General features: G+C 29.4%; 1 protein-coding gene across 1 annotated transcript in view; it reads right to left on the bottom strand.

Annotated features, from left to right (window-relative positions):
* Nucleotides 1-17352, bottom strand: part of LOC142321939 (bifunctional 3'-5' exonuclease/ATP-dependent helicase WRN-like) — a 64692-nt gene extending 47340 nt beyond the window's left edge. Inside the window, exons 1-5 of the mRNA XM_075360469.1 lie at nucleotides 17021-17352; nucleotides 11912-12012; nucleotides 7665-7808; nucleotides 6037-6272; nucleotides 3953-4060 (exon numbers count right to left, since the gene is read on the bottom strand). Coding sequence (XP_075216584.1) covers nucleotides 3953-4060; nucleotides 6037-6272; nucleotides 7665-7808; nucleotides 11912-12012; nucleotides 17021-17030 — 599 coding nt within the window. The 5' untranslated portion in view covers nucleotides 17031-17352. The remainder of the gene's footprint in view (nucleotides 1-3952; nucleotides 4061-6036; nucleotides 6273-7664; nucleotides 7809-11911; nucleotides 12013-17020) is intronic.
* Nucleotides 17353-18182: the final 830 nt, after the last annotated feature.

Raw genomic sequence — 18182 nt, 5'->3', positions numbered from 1 at the left:
GCTCTTTGGGGTGTAAAAGGAGATTGAGTTTTTGAAAACTGATTTATTTATTGTAATCATGTAAAAATACATAATTTTAACTTTAGTTATAAAATTCACTATTGTAACTATTTTTCTCACAACCCATGAGGTGTAGCCAAATGTGCGGTTTTTTTATAGTCTTGAAAATTTTTTCAAGACATTATTCATTTTTGCGTGCCTCACATTAACTGCTTATTACAAAAAATTACTGTAATTAAAAGATTTTTACTATTTGTTTTTTGATTACTTTAATTATTCAATTCAATCTCTTAATTCAATTTCATAATTTTACTTTAAAGTTTCACAATAGACAACATTTGTTATTTTTCTGTCTTCTTTGGTAGAAATATACCATTCTTTAGAACTTCCTACTCTACATCATCTGATGTACAGTTGTGTATGAGATAAACACAGTTCTTTTAAATTCAGACCCACAACTTCCACAGTTTGTCCTTGGTCTTCGTTTATTGTCACCAAATATGATAATCGAACAAGAAATTGAGTCTTTTAAAGTCAAATGGAAGATTGAGGTTGTTGGAAATAATAGATATTCTAACCAATAACTTTTTAAATAATGTAAACATTAAGTTTACATTAAACATAAGTTTTTTATTTGGCATATTGATATATAATTAAAAAATGAATCTTTTGGTTATTTCAGAAAAAACATTGTGTAGCTGGATTTGTACAATAAAAATGTGTGGTTTACTGCCACATGAGCATTCTCATCGAAAAAAAACATAAAAACCACCCTTGAAACAAATAAAAACTTTTTGCAGAATTAGATTTTTTTTGTATACCTATGGGGTCCTTAATCTTGCATTTCAAAGAATCAACTCCTTTATACATATATATGATATAGATGTGATCATACATAATGGAAGAACCAGATGATCAAGAGTATATCTTTTGTATGCAAACAGCCCTTGTACTGCTAGCAAATACGTTGTTTGAATTTTTTAAATTGGTCATACCTTTCTGAAGATATAAGTGAATTTCAGAATAAGAAAACGACTGGATAACCGGACAACTGGATCATCGAGAGTATATCTTTTGTATGCAAAGGTTAGCCCTGTACTGCTAGCAAATACGGTGTTTGAATTTTTTAAAATTGGTCGTACTGTTCCGGAGATATAACTGAATTTCGGAATAAGAGAATAACCGGACAGTCGAGAATATAAAAGAAAAACATAAAAACCACCCTTGCAATAAATAGAAAGTTTTTGCTGAATTAGATTTTTTTGTATACCTATGGGGGGGATCCTTAATCTTGCATTTCAAAGAAATCAATTCCTTTTTTATATACATAAAAGATAAGTATGAATACTGACCTATTTTTTCCTTGATATCTCCAGACAGAATGGATCAATTTAGGTGAAATTCAGCACAATGATTTCTGTGTAAGGCATTTATTTTGGTCAAAATTGGTCAAGGGGTCAAAGAAATAAGGTTGTTTACGCCGTTGGCGTAAAGTCGTTTTATTCCAATGAATTCAAGGTTATGGTCGAGTCTTGCAGTTTACAGGCTTAGTAATTTATTTTGCATTTTTGTAAGGCTTATCTACGTGTATTTTTAAATAGGTTATTTGGATTTATTTTCTATATCAATTTCTCTCAGGCTCCAGCTTGTCTGACTATTGTATCATCGTATTGGTGCTAGCTTATTTCTATCACGCATTATTTCATTGCTGTTTAGTCTTAATGTATATATTAGGCTTAGTGTTTTTTTTTTTATTCTCAACCAATTTCAATATTGTCATAGTTCCTAGAAGTCTATTTCTCTTTGTCTGCCCTGATGTCATTTCTTCAACTTGCGTATTCAGAAATTATTTTCATCAGTCTTACGTAATTCTTTAGTGGACTGCTCGCTCAAATTATTTTTGTTATGTCTTCATTCCCAAATTACACACAGTTTCTCTAATCGTTCTCATACTAACACTAAGACACTACTCTTGTTGTCAACACACACACACACACACACTCTTCTGTCCATTGCTTTGTTCGCTTCCCCTACTTCTCACCACGCCAGCTTTGTTCATTCTAGTTCGGACTTTCACGTTGTGCGGATCCTGGTCCTCTTGGAGGACCAGGCTTCGATGTTTTCTTTCTTTCGCTTAATGTTAATACTTTTGTCGTCTTCGCACTTATAAACGTTGCGGTATTTCTCTGTTAAAATATTTTCTAATTCTACTCGTCAGTTTTTCGTGATTTCACAGTTTTCTATGTTCGTCCAGTCTCGTTTCTTCATTAAGTTATTCTTCAAATTCTACATTACTTCTCTCTGTGGAAAGTGCTTCAATCATCATTACAAGCTGTCAATTCTGTCGACGCCAAATTTTCTCCAGCTTCTTATTACAATTTCAGCGAAGCAGAATTTCTTCACTCTTTGCTACACACTTCAGGCGCCCAGTCTTGCTCAACCTCGAAGCCACATTCTCACCCCTGTATTCCTGGTACACCACGGCGGACTATGCTCAGGAATTTACTGTATGTATTCGTTTTACCTTCATTCACGAGTTCGTCTCTTACAAATATTTGTGTGCTACAGGCAAGTTCAGTTTTTCATTACTTATTACGTTAAACAGTTATGTTATCATTAAAATTTGTGGAACATTCAGTTCATCATACCTATGCCTTTCAAGTTTCAATTTCAATTTCATGTTTAGTTTAAAACCCATTTACTCACCGTACAGTCACAACAGGTGACTTACATAAAGTTGTGTCATCGTTTCAGCTGCAACCTATTTTACATGCTCAATTAATTTCAATGCGATTATATTGTAATTAACTCTTTTTATACTGAAACTATTGTAATTTAATTATCTAAGTTAATGACATCCGTTCATTGCTATTTGTCATATTATAGTATACGTCAGTAGTACAACTGTTTTCCAGTTACATTTTTCTACTGATATTATGTTTTTCTACATTTACAATTAAAATTAAGGTGTTTCATGTTCTCTTGTTTTTCAGGCTTTGTCAAAAATGTATATTGTCAAAATGTGTATTTAAAAGTGTATATTCATGTATTTTTTTTTTTTCATTTAACATCATTGTTCAGATGCTGATTTCAGTTGATATTCTTATGTATCATTAAGTTATGTTAATTTCATAATTTCTTTTTAGTTTTTAAGGTTATGATTTAACATAAGTTCAGTTGTTTTCTTTCTCATTAAAGTCCAATTTCTTTTGGCAAATACGAGCTGTGTTTTTTGTTAACTTTACCCAACAAAGGTTTTACCCAAAAAGTAATTAATTTTTCACATAACTTAATCCCTTTATACACTAAGTAGCTAAGATACTTTCTGATATGTTTGGTCTTTCCCTCCATAAAGAGGCAAATTTTTTTTTTTTGTATAGTTTCAAAGTCACATTTTTGTATTAATTAGTTGATACCTTGTTAAAAGAAAAATTCAAACATGTAATTACTACTACACAAAAACAGTGAACAGAAATGCCACTGTTATACTCATAGTTATGGAAAATTAATTTCTAAGGCCAAAGACTGAACTAAGATAATAAATGAAAAATATAACAATTTATACTTAAAAAGTAAAACACTTCTATTGAATGAAGTAGCTGCAACTTATTATATGTTTACAAATTGTTTTCTAACTGAAGCATAACAAAAAAATTAGACAATTATTTATTAATAAAAAATAAAACATGTAAAATTAGGTGCATACTTATATATTAAAAATTCTCACAACTACAAAACAAACATAATTTTATAAGTATAGGCATAAAACTAAAATAATCTACTAATATTTTTATCAACTCCAGCATCTTATTTTTCTAATAAACATAAAGTCATAGTGTAAAATAATTAAAACTTATAAAGTAAATAATTAAAAACCTACAAGTTTACTGTAAAAAAAAAAAAATTCATTAAAGATTGCATAAATATTATGAGAATACCAAAAATGAATTACCTAAGATTAAGAGAAGAACATATATCTTTGCAGACTTGTATAGTTGCCGTGGCAGTAACTGTTAACAATGGTACATCAGATAATACCTTCTTTAAAACACCAAGCTTCCTAAAAATGAAATAAAATAGTAATTTAAAATAAAATTTTTAAATTAAGTAAATTAACCTGATTCTCTCTCATTTAAATAAATAAAATTTAACAGAATGGTCCTTCACATCATTAAAGTTAAAAACAAATTCTGGATACAGTTTCACTCCACACTCTGTTTTTAATGGCTACAGATTGTAACATTAAAACTATCACTTAAAATTTACATTAGAAAATAATTATGAAAAACAATAATTAAACTGTAAACTTCATGATTTGAAACAACACAATTAGTCCAATAAAACTACACACTCTAACATTTTTTCAACATTTTTGTGATATCAACTGCAAATATCACTCTCTAGCTACAACAAAACATGATGCAGTTTCTGCCCAAAGTGCAAGAACACACAATATAATTTAACTTCAGTGATCCACCAGATTATTAAATATGGCATCATTCATTAGTGTTTTTATCTTTATCTTTTTATTTTCTGAAATAATATTCTCAAAAATAATCCCAGTATTGTGGGTTCAACTGTAAGATGACATAACTTACTGTCTTTATCAGCATCCTTCCTTCTGTTAGTTTAAGATTCAAACATCAGTCACTACAATAAAACAAGATAAGCTACAGGGGAAAAATTAAACAGTTTAATATTTTTCTTGACAATTTGATGATTAGCTAAAAGAAATCTATAAATCTCTGTACAAAAAAAAAGATAATTCTTTAATGAAGATTCAATACTGATCTCCATGAAGGAATGGTAGTATCTCGTCCTTTTATCTAGATGTCCTGGGTTCGAATCTGAGTCGGACATTGCATTTTTCTTTCATGCACTATAAATTTCCATCTTCATATTCCTACATCAAAGCTTCAGCAGTGGATTTGCAAAAAAGATTAATTCAATCAAAAAAATAAAATATAACAGAGAGATAAGAGAATATGAGTCTTTATAGACTGGACACCTTTAGTATTTTTTGTTGATCAATGACCAACTGACATGCATTATGACAAAAATGCATTAGTTTTCAGTATGAGTGAATTAAGAAACTTTTTGTAATGACACAAGATCAAATTCAGTTTTACTTACAAACATTTTATGAAGATTAAAACGTGCCTACTCAAAAGAAGCCTATTCAAAGGAGGTTAAAAGTCATTCCTCTTCATCTGTGCACTCCTCCAAAATGATGATGATTCCATAGCAGAACATCTAATAGTCAAATGTCTGAATATGATTAAAAAGCAATAAATAAATAAAAGAACAATTTTTCTATTAAGTAAGAGGAAGTTACTATACAAAAAAAAATGGATTAATATGATTTAATTCAGTAAAAAATAATACAGAAAAGGTAAAAAATATATAAATAACAGAAGTTGCTAACAAATTTGGTAAAGGTAGACAAAATCAATTAACCAACCAATCGCAATAAATTCTCATAAGAAAATAACAGTATAGTAATGACATATTGAAGCCTTTGATAGGAATAACATTAGCTGGTATTGACCATTTTATCGCAGCATGCATAAGACAAAAGATATTACTTAAACTAACTCCCAAGCAGTATTTAAAAATCCAATATAGATATAGCTTACAAAAAATACAAAGAAAATATTTCAGAAATGGAGGGGGTTGTGTTACAATCATGCAGCCAATATGTTTTTTTTTGTTTATCGCTTCTCGGCCTCTTGGCTAAGATCAAAGTGTAGCCAATGTAATTTTTCTCCCAGAAATTACAAAACTAAAATTTATTAAATTATAAAACTCACTATTTCACTATTACATTTCACAAAGTTCTAAAATTATGAAATATATTTCAGTTTCTATAAATTTGTTTATTTCACAAAACATTTGCTAAAAAAAATAAGTAACAAGGATATATATATATATATATATATATCAAACATCCTTCAAAATTAATTTACAAATAAGAAATTAATTATTTTATAACATACAATCTAAACTTATCTATAAACTCTAAAAAGAACTAATTACCTATATGATGGTCTAAAATCAAAACCCCACTGACTGACACAATGTGCTTCATCTATAGCAATTAATATTACATTTAACTTAGATGAAAATTGTTTTAATAAGTTCATACCAAAATCACAGTTACAAAATTCAGGTGTTACATATACAATACGATATTCATTATTTAATATATCCTTAATAACATTTGATTTATTCTTTTGAGCTGACCCCAAAAAGCATGCAGGTATATTGGCAACCTGTCAACAAAGAGATTTTGAATTATCAACCAATTGACAATTATGCTGTTAATTATGCAATTAATTAACAATAAAAATGATCAAAATGATAATCAGCGATTTCATACATATCCCCTAAAACTAATCACCAATCAAATACATACACAGTATCATTACATTTACTGTTTAACTAAGCTATTTTCAGACTACCAATCTCTCTATTATGATGTGTATATAATTCTGTACATATTGATTCACAATGACTTAAAAATATTTTTGTAAATGCAATTTTTAGTCAGAATTTCAAGCTTAACACCATTACTATACTTTTTTATTGAAATATTAATAGGTTTTGGTAAATGTTAGCCTTTTAAAAAGGTAAAACTTTTACCTAATACCAATAAAACTAATATTAATAATACCTAGTTAAAATTTGTCACATTTTGATATGTTTTAATTTGTTAATAAACTTTGAAATTATAACATTTGTATTTAGTTTCTGTGAACTTTATTATTCATATCACTTTACTCAGAATCAGATTCTCTCAAGTTTGTTTAAAACTTTAACGTGTTTATTAGCTGTTAAAGTTATTGTGCGCCAAACATAAAATGAGTTTTCTGTCCCCAATCTTTTGTCTTTTATCGAAGATTTCTCAAACACTACTAAAAATACACAACTGGAAACTATTTTTTTCAGGTCAATTTCATATTTGACCACCATTAAATTTACTCCCTTAATTTGCATCCCAAGAATTACAGTCTGGCTTAATTTTATCAAAGGTGCAAAAATCAAAGTAAAATTTTTTGTCAGCTGACACTCACTAATGAAGTGCTTCTGAACCTGTTTGTATGAAATTTCATATCTTACTTTCACCAGTAGAACATGTCCTAAAAGAGTGTTATATTCTTTGTAAATTACTGTGCTTGTGTGTGTGCGTGTGTGGTTTATTAAACAAAATTTAAGGCAATTGTGGAAGAAAAAATTTCATCTTTATGTGACATCAGAAATGTATTTTGTGTAACAGCATTAGAGTTCAGCGTAGGTAGTAATTAGAAATACAATACCCTGTTTATAAAATACAAATACCCAGTGCCATTCAGCCACTTATTCACTTCACAAATTTCCAGTTTTCCCAGGTTACACCAGGAATTTTCTAAGCAGCTTATTTTCAAACTCTAAATTATTTCATTCTATCAATATCATTATTTACAATTTTGATTTAGGTTAAAAATGAAAAAGCAGAACATTAACACTATTTTTTGCAAAATATTCTGACAAATTAAATATCTCTATAAAAGTCTTAACAAAGTTAAGCAGTAAGTGATAGAAAAAAATTCATTTGAATTTAAATAATTGCACTGAACTGCTACTGTTATTTGCTAAACTATTTATATATAAAATATTGAATTTACCTGTAACGATAATACTTGATCATGCATTAATGATATTAAAGGTGATATAACAATAGATACACCATGAGTATATACAGCTGGATACTGGTAACATAAACTTTTGCCATACCCAGTAGCCATAACAACACATTGATCACACTTATCCTGTAAAGTTTCCAAAAATTAAAAAACTGCAATAAACATAACCAAACTCTAACAACCTAAAAAATATATAATAAAATAAACTACATACCAAATATTACATTTACTAAATAAAATAAAAAAATTTGATAAAATAAAAATTCAATCTGCAAGAACAAAGATCCTCAAAAATTACACTCTGCTTGTAACGGGCTGTACGTTATAGCAGAATAATGGACTGTATTATAAATAAATAATTACAAACTGATTAAGAAATAATTACACTATATTTATAAGGTTAACAATATTAAACTCTATTACTATGATGCAAAGGCCGTACTGGCGTGCATTTACATGATTACTCTATCACCGTTCAACTCTGACTAACTAGTATACACAGAATGTTCTTAATATAAAGCTGATATAAATATAAAGCTGATATAATATAAAGCAGCACTGATTGTCTGATTTTAAACCGAACATTACTTATAATGGGAACCAACTAGAGTACAAGCGAATTAGATAATTGAAAGTTTTGATAACAAAAAGGATGTATCAGTAAAATAATGAACAATATATCTAAGTATGCAATATATTACATAGAGACATGACAATAAAACTTATTATTGTCATGTCTTGTTATTATTATTGTCATAAAACTTGTTATTGTACTTATATATTAGTAAAATTTATACAATATACAAATATAATGTAATAACATAGTACATTTATACATTACTGTACTAATATATGAAATAAATGTGGTATCTTAATAGGAGTAAATAAAGTAACTTTATACCTTCAAAACCAAAAACTGATGTCTATATTTTAATTATTCACAAAATAAACATTCAAATTAGAAATAACACAATTGATAATAAATAAAAAGTAATGACATAAATTCAGTGGAAAATATAAATATAACCTTCATTTTAAAAAATCACAAGTGATATAGCACTGACTAAATCACATGAGTAGTGGGTGATAATGAGTAACAACAAGAATGTTTTGCTGATGATTGTTTTATTCTTAATGAATCTAAAGATACTAATGGAAATTATTCTATAAACATCCTGGATGGATGACAGACAATTATTTATGCAAAGTAGTAGGTTGCAGTGAATAGTATTAAAGTGGAAAAGGTATAGTGTTCTAATAGGCACTAAATGTTAAATGAAAATTATTTAATTGAACCTACTTAGGAGTTATGTGGAATAAATATTACATCACAAAAAAAAACAGTTTTGAGAAAACGGCATTTAAAAATTTACAGGAATGTTCTCTCAGTCAAATATTTAAGATGATATTCTTTCACTTGTATGAATAAGTTGCTACACAAATTTTTACATTATGAAGTAATTTACCATATATCAATTGTAATGGTATATTCATATTTTTTACTATAATGTGGTAAAATACTGGACTTTTTTGTACAGTCACTAAAAGCAAGCACATTAAATAAAAAGATGAATCAGTCAGTATATTATAGAAAAAAGAATAGATACAAGATAAACATGTTATATGTTATTAATGTTGTTGCAATTACGAAATATAAACATAAAATAATAATAATAGTATGTCCTACAGTATAATTTCTTATTGGAATAATTTTTGTTACACATTAGTTTCTTTTTACCATTTTATTAATATTAAACAACTTTCCTTTGATTCATATATTTAATAAATATGAACCAATAACAGAATGTTATTCAATTTATTTTTATTCGGGAACAACCTGAATGTGTTTTTAAAACTTCAATTGTGCCCACAATGTAGTAAGATAATCTCACAATAGATCCCAATGATGAAATATTTTGGAAAGACCCCTAGAACTTGATATTATGGTGTTTTAAATGCAGAGTTTCAGAGCATAGTCAATCAATGTTTTAGCAAAATTGGAATATGGGTAACATGGAAAGAATCAATATAACTGACATTTTTAATAATATTGATTCTTTTTTCTGTAGTTTTTAGTTTCAACCGTTTTATTTTATAAGAGAGCGCCCAAAGTAGAAGTCATAGACATTTTGGGAGGGCCCAAAACAGTTTATATATGGTCAATCTAAAGAACAATTACGATAACAGTGATAAAAATGTTACATTAATATTTTTATTTTGGCCTCCAGCAACATCAAAAAGTTGAAATAATTTCCTGGCATTGTCATTTATTATTATATGGTGGAAAAATAATGATACATTAAAAAACAAACAAAAACGTTTTTAAAAAATCAGTATTTTTAAACTTTGATTGGCTCCCCCACCCCCAATATTGCTGCCAAAGTATTTTTTTATGGGTCACTTGCACTATTATTATGCTTAGGAAGACATAAAAAAATTCAATTCACAAAGGGAAAGAAGAGAAGGAGGAATTTGGGAGCAAATTTTTTTTTTTAATGGTAAGCTAAGCATGTGTGCAAGTACTGACTGAGCTTAATATAAAGTGGGATTGTTTGCAACATTTTGAGAATATTGACCCCAAAAAACTATCTACCCCACCCCACAGAGATACTGACCCCAAAATTGTACCAAGAAATTGCCCCATATACATAAATACACAACTGTACAATATTTCATCAAAATCAGTTCATCCAGTCAAAAGTTATTAAGCTTCAAACGTACCAACACACATACGTACAAACATTATGTCACAAGCTTTTTTTTTAGAGTCCCTGGGCCATGCAGAGTCGAGAAATACAAAAAAAAACCATATCCCACCTTTTGAATGATTACCACACTTTCCTTCTTGCAGCATAGCTCTAGAGCTATGAATCCAAGAGTAAAAATCTATTCACTTCCCGTTTTCCTGGAGGTGTACTTATAAAGCACAGACCACATAGCATTGGAAATTTTTCCTGATACTGGTTTTAGTTTCCTGTTACCGATATATTAACAGCTTTGAGTAATCACTTTAACTATCAGTTGTCATTTTAAAAGTTTAACTACAGAATACAAGAAATAAAATTAAACCAAATGTACAGCTTACAGAGTACAATACAAATCACCTTACTGCTAGTCATTTCCACATTTCATCAGATGAGAACATTCTATGGAATAAGGGTAATATTGTACCTTATTACCAAGAAATATACTTTCTATGGAAAGAGATACTGAGCAATTTTCATTTTCTCCAGGAGAGAGAGCGATTGTATCTAGTACTTAAAAATTATTAAAATTTCAATAAAATACTTACTTTCAATGAAATATTTTATTTTAATGAAAACAGCAATTTCAATATCCTATACTTATTCTTCAATTGCTTGTATTGACAAATTATTTCATATATTTTATTAAACAAATGTTTAAATCTTAAACATGTCATTTTAATATTGAATAGAACATAATCTTTCATAAATTAAATATCCTTATAACAAAATTAGCTATCTAAATTTTCAAAGATTAACTATTCAAATAAATTAAGAGCCTTAACCTCTTAACTTAGGCAACCTGCTAGGTGGTAGGTGATCTCATGTAAGAGTTTATAAATATATTTATAAAGCAAATCAATACACCAAAAAAAGACGAAAAAAGAGAATTACCAATCTTTATAACATTTATTTTATATAATTTTTTTTAGAAATTATCTGTTTACCATTACCTGTTTCAGGTTCCACTTAAAATTATAAAAAGAAAGCAATTACTGATGCTTACAACACATATTTTCAGCATATCAATAAAAACCATAATCAGTATGTGTTGCTTCCTTTTTATACAAAAAAAATCAGATTTTCAAGGGCCAGTGGAAGACTTGTGTATCTTAAGCTATCCTCCAGATGGGATTGTTTATCTCACACTGTGGTTCATCTGTAGGTAAAGCACCATTTTTCATCATCCACTCCTTTCTCTTATCTTTGATTTCTTCCTCAACACCAATGCAGATATTGGTTTTCTGAGTATAGTCTGACCCTACTGAAAATTCTTGGCTCTTACACCCAAAGCATTCTTGGTTTGGCTCAAAAGAAAGTGCCTGCTGATCAATCCGGGAACTGTTTCCTGTCTGGTGGCAACACAATAAGCTAATAAAGTGTCAATTAAGTACAGTCAGGCCTCCTAATCCTTAAAATAAAGATACAACAATAATAATAATAATACATTAAAACAAATTGTTAAGAATAAAGAGAGATTGTTACCTCAATAATAGACCGTATTATTTTCCATTGAACTGGTCTAAATTGGGAATGTCCGAAATATTTTCTAAGAACTGCAATATGTTCATCGCCTGGAACTGGATCTGAAAAAAAATTACTTACCAATAAATGTACATCATATAAAAACGGTTTACAGCTTTTCAGATACAATATGATAAACTGCTCACTTTCTGGTTTGCATGAGAGTCTTCTTCCATCCAGCATATTATACTACTATAGTTCTGCAAACATACTTGGAGGACATTACTTGCATTTTTAAGCAATTTCATGCAATTCCTTCAACCACACTTTCTCTAGTACAGTTGACCTTTACCATAGTCATTACAATCAGAATCTGTATTCATATTTATTACAAGTTTCTTTTATCATCTAACAATATATATTTATTTATTATTATTTTTAAGGTATTGTTAAAACTTTTATGATAACAGATATGATAACATAAACCAGTTTCTCATGCAACATCTCATAATTTTCTGTTCTCTTACTGTAATTTTTGTATGTCTACACCAGTTCAACATTTGGATGACGTAGTGGTGGGTACATGACAAGATTCAAAATATACTAGTATTTCTCCAGTTTACAATTTTTTAAACCCTCAGTTACAGTTAGAAATAACTGGAATTTCATTCAACAAACATCACAAATATTCAATGACTTAATTGCATTTTTGTTTAAAGATAGAATCAATTTTAAATATCTTTTGATTTAACCAATATCCATAACAATAGCACTACTGCATTCAACATTGGTAGAAACTTCCAACCACTTACAAGTAGAGAATTGTTTACAAATTTCAGAACCCTATTTACAAATTTCCCACATTAAATAGTTAAACGATTCTTGTGTTCAGAGAATTGGTCTTGACAATATTTATAAGAAAAAGTTCTTTTTTCTGCCATTCATTTTATACATATAAAATAAAATAGCTTTCAATTAAAAAGAAACTCTGTAGTTATAGCCCATTTCATTTTTAATTTGACATCTTATTGTTATATTGTCTTTTTATACTATGAAGGGAATCTAAAGTAACATTATCCATTTGGTGCAGTGCGATTAATTGTCTAAAACTACCAATCTTAAAAAAAGATTATAACAGCATATCACCTTCCCAAACTTTTGTTTAACCCTGGAATGGTATCCATTCATATATTTTCTGCACGCAGTTAGTTTTCTGAAGTAGAAGCCGGGTTGTTTTTGCTGCAACTGTAGTAAACAAAAAGAGGCCATCCCTTCCAATCCCCGGCCGAGCACATGCACCTGCCACAGTGTCTCAAGGGCATTCAAACTATACAGGAGAAGCGATCCTGCTTGTTTTTTATGAATACATATTAGTGCCGTAACTTTTTAGTGAATGTAGTATTGTGTAAGTAGTCGGTTTATTTTTATTATTTGAATAGTTTTTGGTGAGTAACTGTTGTAAATAGTTGTTTATTGCATACAGCTATAGTTGCTGCTGTAAATAGTTGTTTATTGCTAATAATTTTGTTCTATTTTTTCAATTTTGAGTGGAATTATATTCAAAAATGGCACTGAGATCCTCAGAAATTGACAGACTTTGCAAAGTGATTTTACTGATGCTAACGATGAAAGTGGAAGTGAATCAGAGGACAATTTACTCACTTATTCTGGTTCGGATGATTATGAACCTTCAAGTGATGGAACATCTGATGGAGAAATTGATGATACTACAGCCAGAAGAAAATGATCAAAAACACCTCATACAGTCTCTTTATCTCAAAATGTGGGTCTTTCACAGCACTACCAGTGACCTGCTATCTTCTCTAGAAATGCAAGATAAGCCTGTTGTATCAACGTCTAGTCATCAGCCTGCATAATCAACATTTGACCACAAATGCACCTGGTAATTTTACAACACGTCCAAGAACTTTAAAAATGATAAATGGGAAGAATGGATACAAATGGACAGACGAGTGATCAGCAACATCCTGAAGAACTGCAGGCATGAGTATTACTCATCTTGGATGACACCCTAAAGGTAAGGGAAAAATGCATCTAGCCCTTTGAAGCATTTCAAGTTTATTTTACTGATGATCTAATAAACAAAATATTCACTCTCATCAATAGTGAAATATTACAAAAACAGGGAAACTACAAAAAAAATCAAATTTTCTATAAGCAAGACAAAACCAGTAGAATAAAAAAGAAATAAAAGCTAAAAAAAATACACAAAAAAGAAATATGTAGAAATAAAAGTTTTCAGAGGATTTTGATTTTCATTGCTTATCACAAAGATAACAAGTTATATACTGTAAAGCTAGATGTTTGATATGAACCTGAGTGGAAATGTATATAAAGCTACTTTTGCAGAGAAACACTTCAGATTTTTATTTGATTGCCTAAGATTCAATGAAAAGGCAACAACAGTGGAAAGATGAGATAATGATCGTTTTGGACCCATATGCAAGATTTAGAATGTAATAACTGCAGCTTGTAAAGCCTACTATGAACCTGGGACCTTAAACTACAATAGATGAACAATTGTTAGCCTTCAGGGACAGATGTCCCTTTAAAATGTACATACCTAATAAGCCAGCTCAGTATGGCTTAAAAGCTAGTTTTGATTTGCAATAGTTGCTCCAAACACATGCTCAATGCCGAACCTTACCTTGGAAAAGGTACAACTAAAACTCCTCTTGGCCATTACTACATTGAAACATTAGCAAAGCCTTTCAAGGGTACTAAAAGAAACATAGCAATGGACAGCTGGTTTACCAGTGTATCCCTAGCTGATAGAACCATACAAACTCATAATCATTGGCACAATACATAAGAATAAATCGAATATCCACATTCAATGATTACACACAAAGGAAGACCTTTAGGGGACTTAAATATCTATTCAGTGGAAATACAACTCTTTTATATTATAAGGCGAAGTCAAATAAAGTTTTGTTCCTCATTTTCACCATACATCATGATAAAGAAATATCTCAGACACATAACAAACCAGTTATAATAGACCATCATAACCAGACTAAAGGTGGCGTGGACACCTCTGATCAAATGTGAAGTACTATATCACGTTCTAAAAAAACTAAACATTGGCCACTTTGAATCTTTTACAGACTGATAAATAACGCTGGAATAAACAATTATATAATCTTGGAACAGAAACCTGACAGCTAAAAGACAAATTTCATGAAAGTCTTACACAAAGAACTAATTACACCCTGGCAGGAATCTCGTTTTCAAGTTATTTCTATACCTTGGTCACTGAAAACAATTATTTGAGGGGTCCTAGGAAACAATAAAGCACAGCCACCAACCACACAATAAGAGAAAACGAGAACCACCTGTGGAATGTGCTGTTACCAAAAGAGACAAATGACAACCAACTATTGTGCAAGATGTGATACCCCCTTCTGTCTTGAGCACAGAGGAGACATGTGCAAAACTTGTTCCGAGGACATGTAAATTGCAATCATCAGATCTCCGTATTTGAGCTTGTAAAGTGCACTTCTGTAATTATAAATCCACTGTTACTGAGGCAAATTTATATTTATACTTCATTTTTTTTTTTAATATCAAATCTTAAGATACAAATAAAATATACAATGATATAATAATTGTTTTTTTTTGCAAAGTATTTTTAATTAATTTTAAACTATTGTTAAGTTTTCCCACTCTAGATAAGTTATAAATAAATAAGTTGATAAAAATTTTTTGTTTTTATTTTAACATGTTTTTTTTAGCTAATATCTACTGTCGTATAAATTACGAATAGGTACCAGAAACATATCTCCCAGGAAGGATATCAGTCTACAGTTAAGTAATAATTTAAATAGATTCAACTAGAAAGATAAAAATAGTTCAAGCAATAGCTTTAAAATATTTCTATAAAATTTATATAGCTTGTTTCAATCGACAAGATGATGCAAATTTCAGTTGCATTTAAACCTAATTCATCAACATATTTATACTACGCAAGAACTATCGCATGAAAATAAACAAGAACAAAACAAAAGTAATGAAATGTAGTAGAAATAACAAAGATGGACCACTGAATGTGAAAATAGGAGGAGAAAATATTACGGAGGTAGAAGAATTTTGTTATTTGGGAAGTAGAATTACTAGAGATGGACGAAGCAAGAGCGATATAAAATGCCGAATAGCACAAGCTAAACGAGCCTTCAGTAAGAAATATAATTTGTTTACATCAAAAACTAATTTAAATGTCAGGAAAAGATTTTTGAAAGTGTATTTTTGGAGTGTCGCTTTATATGGAATTGAAACTTGGACAATCGGAGTATCTGAGAAGAAAATATTAGAAGCTTTTGAAATGTGGTGCTATAGGAGAATGTTAAAAATGAGATGGGTGGATAAAGTGACAAATGAAGAGGTATTGCGGCAAATAAATGAAGAAAGAAGCATTTGGAAAAATATAGTTAAAAGAAGAGACAGACTTATAGGCCACATACTAAGGCATCCTGGAATAGTCGCTTTAATATTGGAAGGACAGGTAGAAGGGAAAAATTGTGTAGGCAGGCCACATTTGGAATATGTAAAACAAATTGTTAGGGATGTAGGATGTAGAGGGTATACTGAAATGAAACGACTAGCACTAGATAGGGAATCTTGGGGAGCTGCATCAAACCAGTCAAATGACTGAAGACAAAAAAAAAAAAATTTATACTTTATTATATTGTAGCTATCATGAAAGCTGTGGCTGATCTTACACAATCTTTATCCTTTTCTTAATAACATTTAGTCAACATTTTGTTGAAATTATATTGATAACTAAGGCGATAATGTGATGAACTGCCAATAACCAAAGAGAATGTTTTTATTGTGAATAGTTATAAACTCCTATAAGAAAGTAATGTCTCAATGAAACGTGTCATTGAATGTTATATATACATATCTGTACAAGCAACAAGATCATCTCAACAAACTGATAAAAAAAAAAGAAGCTTACTTTACATAGATCTTAACACTGAATGTAAAATCTTAATAGTACTCCATGTTATAAATAACTAACCAAGAACAATGTTTCTTTAGTTTTAATAACCTAAAAAAAAATATTAGATTATAAAGTTTTGATTTATTATAATAATTTCTCATACTAACCGATACTCATTATGAAAGCTGATTAACTAGCAGAATATAATTTATCAATTAATCACTTACAATACTTATTTACACATAACGTAACAACAAATTTTTGATCAAAAATTAAGTAAAGGCATTGCAGTGAACTTGAACGTTTATCATTTAACGTTAACAACACTATAATTTTATAGTGAACCGAAAAGAATAATAGTTGGCTAATCAATAAGTGAATACTACACGTGATCTGAAAAGAATATAACTGTTACAAAACAAAACTAAAAAAAAAAAAATCAGCCCAAATTATCTTTTTCCAGTTATCACTGCGCGTTCAGCAGAAACTCAGGAATGGAACTTAAACACATAACCTAAATTTTATAATCCAAGCGACCTCGTTCTACTCCCGCCAAACCACTGATCTCTATGTAATGGATAGAGGATCTCATATATTAGAATTGGTAAAATTTGAAGCATAACTAGTGCTACCAAATGAGTGGCTAAAACTTACTGATGTCTACATAACGTTACATAGAGTGGACTTGAGCAACTTAAATAAACATCGATTATAATCACGCAAGTGTACAATGGTTTTATTTAGTTTTTAGCCATTCATTCTGAGCGCTGGAGTATGCTTCAATATTGAACACTTAATTGTATTTTACGCCCAAAGATCCTCTATCCAGGTATATAGAGATCAGTGTGCCAAACACAATGACAACATTTTCTTAGCGGAATATTTCAAGTTTTACAGCAACGGCTAAAATCATTTAACACTCAGCACACTTCTACAGTACAAAATATTTTAACAGCTAATCTTAAAATTTTTTTTTAATATCCTACAATGAATTCGTCCTAAATTTATTTTAGGAAACAAGTAGATCTTTTTTTATTTACTGTATCAAAGAACATATAATTAACTCCTCCTCATCCTTTGTGTAATATTTAACCACATATAAGCTGTTAATAACCTTACCAACCTATTCCATTCTTTTTTTTTAATTATCTGCACATACATTTAGTGATATAATTAAATGGTTTTTAAGCATTTTTTTAAATTAATTTAATTTTTGACAAATTAAAATTTAGTGAAAAGTGTTATAACCAAGTAATTCAGCACTCATTATTTGTAGGAAACCAATTTCTCTTGATCTTGCACATTCTCTAGGATTTAAAATTTAATTGG

Source organism: Lycorma delicatula, chromosome 3 (genome assembly GCF_047948215.1).
Source record: "Lycorma delicatula isolate Av1 chromosome 3, ASM4794821v1, whole genome shotgun sequence".
Classification (NCBI taxonomy): domain Eukaryota; kingdom Metazoa; phylum Arthropoda; class Insecta; order Hemiptera; family Fulgoridae; genus Lycorma; species Lycorma delicatula.
This window is presented reverse-complemented; position numbering and strand designations above follow the sequence as displayed.